The following is a 12,888-nucleotide window of genomic DNA, read 5'->3' as shown; positions in this document are numbered from 1 at the left end:
CCACCTGGGATTCAGCAAAATATTACTTCAGTTTGTCCTTCGCCACTGATGGTAGATCAGCAAACCAGCCTTCCATTTTTTTTCTGTTTGTTTTTATAACTGAAATAGACACTTATAGTTGTCAGGTGAGAAAAGGCCTTTTGCTCCTCCAGTGCGTTGGTTTCTACCACAAACCTTCTCCACATGTCCAAAGCAGACCAAAACACTGGAGCTTGCTCCCGCCACCCAATTATTTATCTAAAAATGGGACAATCTATAAATCCGTATTCCAGGAGTTTAATCTGTGCAGCCTGCAAATGTCAACACAGCAACAACTATTCAAGCATATTAAGCTGTAAAAAATTCTTAATATTCCTATGTTCTTCAACTCATAGTATGCTTTCTATGAGGATACAAGGTAACACAGATCCATTTAAAATGGGGAGGATTGCAGTCTCCCAAGTCTTTTCGTGGGTTTCCTTCTCTCAAGAAATACAAAACAATACCCCCCCCACCATTATTTGATTAAATGGCCACCCATCTCACGCACCTGATTCTGAGCAGCAAACAACTTTGAAATAAATAAAAATGCATAAAGTTGCTATAAGAAAACCAAAGTAAAACATGCAACTGCCAGAAAAATCATAAAATGCTCTCAACACAACTAGGATTATGAACTGGTCACAAGAGGGCAGTAAATGTCTTTCTCTGAAGCACTTTCAACACAAAACCACTAGATGACATGTCTGATATTACTAATGGTCAGATCACATATTTATACCATTTCAGTGCTTTCCATTTATTATTTACATCATGAATGGGTGTGTTTGTATGGCATCAGATCTCTAGTCAGTCTCTAGATCCAGAGGGAATTATTTATGCTTTCAAGTCAGCAGAGCACAATCTCAGGTGCACAGAACAAATACAGAGTAGAGATCTCACTGTCACTCATGCCCTTGGGGCAGTGGTGAAATCCAAATTTTTTTACTACTGGTTCTGTGGGTGTGGCTTGGTGGGCATGGTGTGGTTTGGTGGGTGTGGCTTGGTGGGCATGGCAGGGGAAGAATCCCTTTCCACTCCTGGGGGAAGGATACTGCAAAATCTCCATTCCCATCCCACTTTGGGGCCAGCCAGAGGTGGCACTTGCTGTTATCAGGCCAGGAGGTCTCAGAGAAATGGGAAGTTTTGTCTTCTTTCTTTGGATTTAGAATGATGACATACAAAAGTCAACCGCTCCAGTTTAGATTGCAGAAAACACGATTTCTGTAACAGAATTGTATATGCTTGGAATGCATTACCTGACTCTGTGGTTTCTTCTCATAACCCCAAAGGCTTTACTCAAAAACTGTCCACGGTTGACCTCACCACTTTCCTAAGAGGACTGTAAGGGGCGTGCATAAGAGCACAAACGTGCCTACCGTTCCTCTCCTATTGTTTCTTCCCCTATGTATATATATGTTTATAGTACCTCATTTCTATAACTTGTTGCTGGCAATCCTTATGATTTATATTGATATATTGACCATCAATTGTGTTGTAAATGTTGTACCTTGATGAACGTATCTTTTCTTTTATGTACACTGAGAGCATATGCACCAAGACAAATTCCTTGTGTGTCCAATCACACTTGGCCAATAAAAAAAAAAATTCTATTTCTCCTCATATATACGTTCATATATTAGATAACCCTTTATGCAATGCTTGTATATATTGTTACGACAAAATAAATAAATAATAAATAAATAAAAAAAATAAAAAATAAATAAATAAAAATAAATAAAAGCCCAGATTGTGATTTTTGAGAAAGACTGAGGCCAAGCACTGGGTTGAGTTTTGGGGGCCCTGGGGGCCTCTTTCGAAAGACAGGATACGGGAACAGGGAATTTTTTCTGTAATATATTGGCATGATAAAAATATGTCTTTACTGATGCTGAACCCATATATTCATAAAGAAACAACATATACAGGTATTCCTCGACTTAATAGCTACAATTGAGTGCAAAAATTCTGTTGTTAAGAGAGACATTTGTTATGTGAATTTTGCCCCATATTACAACCTTTCTCGCCTCAGTTGTTAAGTGAATCACTGCAGTTGTTAAGTTGGTAACACAGTTGTTAAATAAATCTAGTCGCAATTGATTTTGCTTGTCAGAAAGTAGCAAAAGGTAATCATATGACCCTGGGATACTGCAGCCATCGTAAGTGTGAAAAATGGTCATAAGTCTCTTCAAACATTCATTAAACAAACTGGTGTAAGTCAAGGACTACCTGTATTTATCTTTTAATTATTCATAAATATTAACTCTTTTTTCATTGTTTAAACAAGTAATAAGCTTTCTGTGATATTCTTACAAAATAAATCAAATCCGACTAAAAATGCTACAGTTAAAATTTCTCAAGATAAAAAGATGTGTGGTACAGTATATGATTGACAAAGTTTTAAGTCACATATAACCAGTGGTGGGATTCAAATAATTTAACAACTGGTTTGTGACGGCCAACCTCACCCTGGGCAAACCGATTATTAAATTACACCTCCCCCACTATCAAAGTGGATCCTGGGCGCTGCGCTGCCCTGTAATGGAGAAATGGGAAACAGAGTGGCCAGCGTGAGGGAACGAAAAGGAGCAGGGAGAAGAAAGAGGGAAACCGGCCTTCTTCCCTCATGCCAGCTGCTCCATTGCCCATTTGTCCATTGCACCACAGCACCCAGGATCCACTTTGATAGTGGATAATTTAACCACCGGTTCACCTAAACCGGTGCGAACTGGCTAAATCTCACCACTGCATATAGCCTTTGGCTATATTGGCTAGGAACTCTGGAAATTGTGGTCCCAATATATAGGGATGAGCCAAAATTACTAAGAGCTGTCCCAACATGAAGGGCAGTAATAATGAAAGATTTGTAGACAGGGTATTTGCAAACTTCCAGAGTCTTTTAACAAAACATAGAAATCTAAACATTTGTACAGTCAATACAAAGTTTCCATTGTGATGTGCTCTTAGAAGTTGAAGAGGTGTTTTTTTTTTTGCTGAAATATTAACATGGTGATTTTGTCATTGAAGGCATTGAACCTCTGGTTATCCACGTTTAGGAATGTTTGCTACAGCAAGGACTTTGAAACACGTTTGCATAAAAACAGTTAGTGGTTAGGTAATATTCTCTAGGTGAGGAAATTGTGGAATCAAACATAGCTAACTGGGGCTAGCCAAATAAATAGTGCAAATAAAAGAACAGATAACTATGTACAGCAGGGATGCAAAACTGGAGATTTTATTTGTTTCAAAATATTGGTCTTATTGAGGTGTACAGGTTTTAGTAACAGATACAGGGCCAAGTCAGAACACTATTCACAACATGCTAAAATGAATTTTCTTTCATTACATGTATCTTTAATTATGTACATACTTTCTATGTACAGACAAGCAGTATATTTCCCCTCCCTCCCAAAACAATCGTTCTCGAATGCATGATGGCAAGCAAGGAATACGTACTTATGATGGATAGGGAGATTAAAGTCATAATTTTACTTGAAATGCAATTGGAAGTATGGTCCCCTGAAATTAATGGAACATATTTTAAATAAACTACATTGAGACTAAAATGCAATGGCCTTTGAAAAGTTTTCAAACTCAAGCAGTGGGGTTTGTTTTTGGTAAACCTAAATCACAAAGTATAATTAATTATCACATTACAAATTTACACAAAACAACACCGCTTTAATAATTTGCAGAATTTTTTTAGCACAATATTCTTAATTTACACAGAAATCTTTTGATAAAAAATGATGATTAAATAGGACAGATTATAGAAAGAAGGCTATTATGATATAGCTTTAGAAAGAGGGCTTATAATGTAACTGCTGTGAAGAAAATAGGAAAACAGTTCTTTGTATTTTCTTCTTTCTTTTCTATTTTTCTTCAATTAGTTTTTATCTTCTTTTAAAAAGCTTCAATAAAGCTCATATGTGTGTAAAAAAAAAAAGAAATCTTTGGATAAAAAAACACAAGCTTAGATAATGATAATTCCATCAGATAACACACTGAAGATGTATCAGTGTTAATTCAAAATGCTTGTTGGAGATTGCCAGCATATCTGCCCTTGCTCCTGTATCTTGAAAGTCACCTCAAGACAAAGAAATTAAGCAGATGAAAGTTTCTTATTTGAGAACAGAGCCAATCATAAATAAGGTTTTCTTATGAGCCAAAAGCAAGACAATTCATCTATGCCTTTAAGAGAAGAGTGGTAGATTTGGTTCAGTGTCCATGGCTTCTCTTCTGACTGATGAGGACACCTTTCCCAAATTCTCTTAATGTGAGGCTGTCCAAAACACGAATGCTTCTTTGAGGCTAGTTAGTAGAATATAAGCCATGGCTTTACTTCCAAATGGGGCAAACCAACGTAACTATTGATCTATGCCAAGTGTAGGCAGGAAGTCTACAAACTCTGGAATAACAGTCACTGTTCTTTTTCAATCTGGTAAACCAATAAAGGTCATATTTATGGTGTGTAGTGATATAGAACTTAGTGTAACATTAACATCTTGAAAGAAAACTATCATTACTGAAGGGAAGGACAGGAAGAAGATACTTGAAAGTTGTCACCATTTTAATGCTATAGCCTCTACCCTGTGGCATGTTCCACATGAGACAGAAAGCATGAAGAAAAAAAAATCTGGGGAAAAAAGTGAGAGAAACAAGAAGCAAAGCTACACCTTTTGATTTCTACATGGCAACTCTAATTAGCCAACTGCAATAAGGTCTATGTTACCTATCAATGGGGTGATCATAGCAGCCCTGAGAAAACAAATTAACAGAGTCGTTGGCAGAAAAGGAGTGACTCTTTTCTGGAAACTAACATGACAAACATTTGGTAAGCTAAAAGCCCAGTAGAATGAATTTCCAACCACTGAATCTTCTATTTCAAGCTACATGGCTAGTAAACCAGTCACTCAATTTTCTGATTTGTTCTCGGCAGATGCAGTCCACTTTATACTACCACAAAATTTTAATTAAATTATGGTTTATTATTTTTATATCATTTGTTTCAAAATAATGTTTATTTAGAAAATGAAATATTTCTATATACTAATACAGTAACATACAAAAACAGCTATGAAGGAGCTTAACATTTGACTTGAAGGAACACAGACTAACATGCAACTCTTAAAAATAGTAATTAAGAAACAACAAGGAATAATGGAGGATAAAGAAAAACCTGTCCTGAGTCTATAAACATTCCAATGTGAACTTCTATCTCACACTCCTATAAATTATTATTATTACTATAGTTGGTTGCACAGTCACCCAAATGTTTAGACTGGATTTGGCAGTTTTATCCACTTATCGAGTCCTTTCCAAATATCTGGACTAGGGAGATGTTATTTATTATGTTATTTATTATTTAAATTTAAATTTATTATTATGACAATATTAAAGGTATAGTCATTACAGATGTAAGCCGTAATTACAAATTATTATTATTCCATTTATATGACTTATTTCCTACATAGACCATCTTCACAGACCATAGACAAGTGATGTATTATTTTGCCTCTTGAAGGAAAGGAGCCAAAAATGGCAACTGGTGTTGTCTCAAAGACTTTGTCTTAGAAAAGAATTTATTATAAAAATGAATATGCTGTAGCCCAACTGGTGCTAAATATGTGCGGAAAAATAAGTGCAGGAAGGAAAAAGTGGCTCTGCTACATCATGAGAAAAGACTCCTCATTCTGGGCCTGTTTCATGTAAAAACATGTTGCCCTTCATATCAAGAGGAAAGTCCAGAAAGGGATATTCTGTGTTATCATAGCTGATATACTGCAAGCATCTTCTTTAAACTGTTCCATTTCCCTAAAGAACAAAGAAAAATAAATGTTGGCTACTGTTAGTCATAGTTTAACATTCAGACAGCATTTTACTGCAGTAAGAAACCCAGGTTACATTCCCCTGTAAACCCTAATTTAGTGGCCCTCTTTTATGCCCAAAAGGTGAGTCTGGGGTCAAATTCCAATGTGAAAGTAGTCCTTATGTGGCAAAACCTTGTCTTCCCAGTGGTTCCTTCATGCTGCCTTGAAAATGAGGTCAGCAAAGTTGACATCCTCACACAAGGGCAGGGGTTATGATTTTGACCAGTGGTGGGTTGCTACTGGTTCGTCCCAAATCAGATGAACTGGTAGCGGCAGCAGCGGGAGGCTCCGCCCCCACCCACCCGGACACTTCTGCGCAGAAGCATTGTGCGCGCACGCAAGCACAAAAGCGTCCACAAGCAAATTGGTAGCAACAGATTTTGAAACCCGCCCCTGGTTTTGACCACTGTTGTCAGGGGAGTAAAGTGTTTTCCATTTTCTGCTGCTGCTTCTTTCCATCAAAACCTCCAAGAATGGGTCCTTTACCACCTCCCACCACAACAGCCTCAATGCTTCCCAAAAAGCATGGAGGAAAGGACAGGCATTCTTGTGGAAAGAGATAGCGGAGGTTACTGGTGGGAAAATCAACCTCATAGAATAAGTCAATATTGCTACAGGGTTGAAAAATAAAGAAAAGAGTTCTAATGCTCCTCTGATTGGGATTTAGCAGCCTTGTGAATTCTCTTGGATGGAGGCTTGGTATGCGCAAACTAGAAAAGGATGTTTTGTATGAAAGGAGATCAAGCATTGACACATACTAATAGCTGCTCAGAATGCCATTAAAATAGAACTACAGTACTAGAAGTTAGTTTAAGACCTAGATTGACAAACTAAATTATGATGATTAATTAAATTATGGCACAAATAATATATATGCATATGGACATGCTTTACAGTAGCTACTCGTTTTGGCTTTTCTCATGTGTATAAATCACAAATATTTTGTTTAAAAAAGTCTGATAAATAACATAACAATTCTACTGCAAAGTTCTGGAAGCAAATGTGTTTTTTTCTTAGAACACTTCTACACAACTTAGTAACTTACAAGCTACTGTAATGACAAAACGGTTGTGCTCTGGCTTAAGTATTCTCTCTGAAAACAGAATGATAGATTTAGAAATCTCATCTAGACCATTGAGTCTCATACTATGCAGTGTTTAATAATCAGAATTAAAGCATTTCTATGCTTTAATAGAGATGATTGTTCAGTCAGCCTCTAGTTGATAGACCCAGCGAAGGAGAAGCTTTCAGTTTCATAGTTTCCACTGTCAATCTGAATTCACCACCAGAAAGTATTTTCTGATATTCAAAGAGAAACTGCCGTCTTGCCAATTTGTTATAAGTATTTAAGAAAACACAATAAGTAAACAATAGCACATCAACACATCTTACCCCACAGCACCCACAACATTTGCAGTCTCCGCAGATAGCTCCAAAGAGACCATTGATTGTCTGAATGGCACACAAGACCAGTTGAATTCCACTCATTATCAGAAGCAGAGAGAAGAGTGTCAGATTCCAGGGCACAATGGATTCTGGGGACTGGCATGCTGTCCATAAATTATGATTTGCAAGGTAATCCCTGAGGGGAGAAAAAGAATATGTCTCTGTTATAGAAGCCATTGCCTACTTTTTATGTTTATTTTCCTAGCTCATGCATGTGCCATAAGCCAGGACAAATCTATGCACATTATAAAATAGTATTGATCTAATGGTAATCTCTGGGTTCTAATAAAACAAAACTGATATCTATTTGAGAAAGGATTAAGCTGTATCTTGCTGGACACAATGGATTACCAGTAGTACATGGTGATGTATCTTCCACCATCTCAACAATTTTTTTCAAAATTGTTTCCATACAGTCTGCAGGGAACAGATTTTTTTTTTAAAAAAATCCTCCTTCAGTTACATTTTGGCCAAGTTTAATTTATGAAAAATGTGGCCCATCAAATCTGGAAATAAAATGATTAGAAAGACTGCTGGGATGGAATAACAGGAATTGACGTTCCTTTATTGTCAAACTGGGATGGTTCGCAGCCTGAAGGATTCACCAGAATTATTATCTAAGTTTATTTATCAATAAGAATGAAACAGTCCTGTAAAGTTTCTAATGATGGCAAATATATAAGCTAAAATAAATAAATGTTTTAAATAAATATGTGGCTATATCTAATGATCTTCACATAGATACAGTGACAGGGAAGTTGGAGCCGTTATCAATAAGAGAAAATAATACCTGGCGTTTGCAAATGTTTTTAGCTCAATGTTTCTGACAGATTTTGAGAACTGAGACTAATCGTGGGGTCCACAATATTGGCGTAGTACTTCTGTGAGTGCATATGGAAATATGTATTTCTTTTAAAATTACCTTATTTTGTCCGATCATCAGAACTCAGATAATGATATGTTTCTACCAAAGGATCCTTATTTATATCTTTTGGAATGATAAATTTCAGGAAAGGTACCAGCCGTCTTTCCCCCCCCCCCCTGTGGTACACTTAACACAGAATGTACTTTGCCATTCCATATTTTTGTTATTGCTTCCTTTCTATATTCAAAGAACAATTCAATCCAGAGCTGTCACTTGAAGCACAAACCAACAGACTCAAATTGCTATATTTTGAATATATTATGCAAAGACGTGGGTCTCTTGAGTAGTCTTTGATGGTGGGAAAAGTAGAAGGAATGGGAGGAAGAGGATGACCAGTAGCAGGGTGGATGGACTTAATTACAGCAGTGGTGGATACAGTTCTGGAAGACTTGAAGGGCCAATTTATTGATAGAACATTCTGGACATGCTCTCTACATGGGAGCATACTGCAATGCTCTCTACATGGGGCTCCCCTTGAAGAGCACCCGGAGACTTCAGCTAGTTCAGTACGCGGCTGTGCGGGTTATCGAGGGAGCGTCTCGGAGCTCCCACATAACACCTATCCTGCGCAGACTGCACTGGCTACCTGTTGTTTTCCGGGTGCGCTTCAAGGTATTGGTTACCACCTTTAAAGCGCTCCATGGCTTAGGACCGGGCTATCTACGGGACCGCCTACTGCCGGCTTCTATCTCCCATCGTCGATGCGCTCCCACAGAGGGACTCCTCAGGGTGCCGTCAGCCAAACAGTGTCGACTGGCGGCCCCCAGGAGGAGGGCCTTCTCTGTGGGAGCTCCGACCCTGTGGAACGAACTTCCCCTCAGACTTCGACAATTACCTGACCTTAGGACCTTTCGCCGCGAACTTAAAACTTATTTATTTTGTATGGCTGGACTAGCCTGATTTTTATTTTTATTGGATGGGTTTTTAAAATTTTGTTATTTTACGGGGGAGTACGTTTTTTAACATTTTTGGGCATTTGAATTAGTTTTTTAAGGGATGTTTTTAATTACTGTGTGTATTTATATTTTATCTGCCTGTTCACTGCCCTGAGTCCTTCGGGAGAAGGGCGGTATACAAATTAAAATATTATTATTATTATTATTATTATTATTATTATTATTATTATTATTATTATTATTATTATTATTATCTATGTCAGGGGTGTCAAACTCAATTTCATTGAGGGCCGCATCAGGGTTGTGTTTGACCGCAGGGGCTGGGGTGGGTGTGGCCAGGGTGGGCGTGGCCAGCATGATGTCACTTGTGTTGGGGGGGCACCTGTGTTGGCCTGAGTGCCCTGCCAGGGAAAAAGGGGAACCGAGTTCTGTTTTTGGCTGGGACAGCCTCCTGCAACCCTCTGCCAGGGAAAATGGAGCTCGGGAGGGCCGCACGCAGCCCTCACCAGCTCCATTTTTACTGACAGAGGCACTGTGGGTCGGTCCTTCACTGTTTCCAGTGCAGCCCCGTGGGCCAGTTCTAAGCACCCAGTGCGCCGCATCTGGCCCCTGGATGCTTGAGTTTGACACCCCTGATCTATGTGGTCATTAAAAGTCAACATTGACTTATGACACATAACCAATATTTTCTAAACAGTCTCATAAATTTTTATTTTTTTAAGTGTGATTACAGCATGCCTTCCTCAGGAGCTATCCCCAGCAAGGTGTCCTCAGGTTAGTAGGAGTACAATACCTCCCCTCATGAGGAAGATGTAGTCCCACATATCTGAAGAGCATTGACTGAAAAAGGATGTCTTTCAGTAATATCACACAATGTCAATCATGTTGCTACATAATGGCTAAATAAGAATAGCAATAACAATAATGCCCATCCCGGATTCTTGGGAAGGAAACCCTAGGCTGACAAAAATGCTAAATCCAGCTTGAACATCTGGCTGACTGTGTGATGAAACATAATAGTACATAACAATAACAATAAGGGTTAAAAGTATCTTACCCATTATTAAACGGATATTCCCACTGGCTACTATTGTGGCTATCAGTGTTACACTTCGGGCCTCTGTTCAAAGCCACAACTGACACAACAAAACTGTATCCAGCTCCCACAATTCCAACTACTGCAAATATTATAGAACTAAACATCTGCCAACAACAAGAGAAAAGACGAGATCAAATCTGACGCTTGCATGTTTATATAATTAGTTGGTTTATTCTGGTCACAAATGGCATATGAAAAAGTAAAGAATTATTATATCTAAATCTACTGAAATTTTCTTAGTTCAGGGATCGTATGGAACTTCATGACAGAAATTCAAGACAAGGCATAAACTTCAAAATCTTTACAAATTAAATTTAATGGACTAAAGTAGTCAAGACCTCAGTCCAGAGGTTTTAAGGTTTAACTTGCTTTTAATGAATCATTTTTATGTCCCTTTCTCCTGGGGTACAAAGCCAAATAGTTAGCCTTCTTTACTTCATGAATCTGATCATTACTTGCCAAAATTTGTTTCAAATACCCCAAAATAATTGTTAAGATAGTTTGACCAATTTAACTTTCAACATTCTGGGTGTAAACCCACAAAGCCCCACAACATGTTGCAACTAGATTACAGTTTTTAATCTAGCAGAAGGGAGTAATCATTAGCTAACTAGCTAATTAATGAATTAGCTCATTACAATCCATATTCAATTTAATTAAATCATGTTTTGTCCTGGCCCCCATCCTTTTGGGGAAGTAGCATCACGGAAAGGGTCAAAAAAGTATCAGGCTATGGAATCCAGTTTATTAAAAAAGGCAGCAAAATGATCAAGAGGTAGAACCATGATCCAGGATAACAAAATCATAGATGCAACATGGAAAATGGTTAGAAAAAGGATTTATAAAATCCTTTTCTTATGATAATAATACAATTGAGAATCATCCAACTTATTAAGAAGGGATGTGGAATTTGCCCCCACCACATCATTGCTTTATAGAATTTTCTGCCATCCTAAAAAAAAACAAATATTGGAGTGCATCTAAGAAATCTAAGATTATGTATTGTTGTCATTGAGCCACATAAAACCATTGCATTAAAAAAAATTGAAAAACTTTGCAAAAAAAAAGTTGGGGGAGAGATACACAAACCATTCATGGTTTTGTTAAGGATAAAAATCTGCAAAATACATGAGAGTCTATTTTCGGAAGTAAAATCTAAAATGCTTTTTTCTTAAGTATTTCTTTGGGTGAGGCAGGCTCAAACGGAGCCTAGTTATCAAGGCCATCCTGTACATGGTAGTGTAGTGATGAATGGAATATATATTTCCTTCTTAATCATTGGATTGGGATTGGAGGTTCTTATTGCTTCCATAATTACCGCAAATCTTTTCCCACAGCTTTCATTTCCACAGCATCCACAACAATCATTATTCTTAAGACCCAAAAAGACCAAAACAGGAAACACCATCTGGATAAAACAGAAAATCACAATGAGGCCTTAATCTTTCTCTATTTAGTTGCATCTAATCTGGAAGCTGTAATATTATTTCTTATTTCTTGCTGAAATGTCATCATTGCAACCAGCAGGTTTACAATTGTGTAAGCAACAGGATATTTCTAGTCCAATGATGGGGTCACCCTAAGCACTTTGAACTGGAAAAAGCCACTGAATGCACTGGGAGTCACTTTCAAGTTTAACGGTTAGCCTCTGACTGGAAATATCTCAACACAAAAAGAAAAACCAAATAGAAAAAAGAAGAAAGGTAACTAGTAATACATTTTACAGAACTCTGTTTATATTCATTTCTAGTCTGCATTGGTTACTGCTCTAACAAAACAATGCTAGGCTAATAAAGTATTGGTCTGATCTAACAAAATTATGTTTATCTGTTTAGTCACCAAAACCATCTAGATATATATGTTGTTGTTACTGCATCATCAGATCAGCATCTGTTTTCTTAATCGCAGATTTAGTTCATATTCAATTCATATTTTTAATTATTCAGCAGATAATAATTTAAATAGATTGCAACAAAGTTCTGCGTATCAGTAGATGAACTTCTATAAAGCCTGTAAACTCTTGATGAAGAAAAGAAAAAGAACAGGGTACTTGATATACTCACCAGTACGCCAGAACCCAAAATTCCTCCAAGGTACCAAACTTCATCTGAAATATGGTCACTAATTTCAATTGTTCCTCCAGGAAAAAATAACAGAATATTGGCAAGAACGCATAGTATAGTTAAAGGAATGAGAGTAACTCCAAGACACTTGGCACACCCTCCACAACACATATTTCAAAATTGTACTGAAAATTCCACTAAAAAAGGTAGACCTTTCCTTGGATCTTGATGTAATTTTTAGCAGAAGTTTCTTATAGTCTTCTTATAGTCTTATAGCCTCAACCCACTTGTGTTTTCGATCCCACTTTCTTTCATAGAGTTCAGTCTGCCAGCAGCGCAGAAGTCTGACAATTTATAAGCCTAACATTGTCATGATCTCATATTTCTGCATCTCTCCCGCCCTAATGAGATTATGTTCAGAACAGCCTCTGAATTTGTCATGACAACCAGAGGCTCTGTTAATATTCTACTATCCACCCCAAGAAAGTCAGTAGTTGGAAGAAGATGGTTGTAACCTCTCTTCCCATTGATGGTAGAAGATTTGGGCCGGCGAACTTTCTCTCTCATTAGA

General features: G+C 37.5%; 1 protein-coding gene across 1 annotated transcript; it reads right to left on the bottom strand.

Moving 5' to 3' along the window:
* Positions 1–3,237: 3,237 nt before the first annotated feature.
* TM4SF4 (transmembrane 4 L six family member 4) lies at positions 3,238–12,578 on the bottom strand. The gene is made up of 5 exons (XM_058188248.1): positions 12,318–12,578; positions 11,573–11,662; positions 10,213–10,358; positions 7,281–7,470; positions 3,238–5,832 (listed from the first exon to the last, which is right to left on the bottom strand). Exons 1-5 carry the CDS (start codon positions 12,486–12,488, stop codon positions 5,815–5,817), a joined length of 615 nt encoding a protein of 204 aa, XP_058044231.1. The 5' UTR covers positions 12,489–12,578; the 3' UTR covers positions 3,238–5,814.
* Positions 12,579–12,888: the final 310 nt, after the last annotated feature.

This window comes from Ahaetulla prasina, chromosome 6 (assembly GCF_028640845.1).
Source record: "Ahaetulla prasina isolate Xishuangbanna chromosome 6, ASM2864084v1, whole genome shotgun sequence".
In the NCBI taxonomy this organism is placed as follows: Eukaryota; Metazoa; Chordata; class Lepidosauria; order Squamata; family Colubridae; genus Ahaetulla; species Ahaetulla prasina.
The sequence above is the reverse complement of the archived record's forward strand: the minus strand, read 5'-3'. Positions and strand labels throughout refer to the sequence as shown.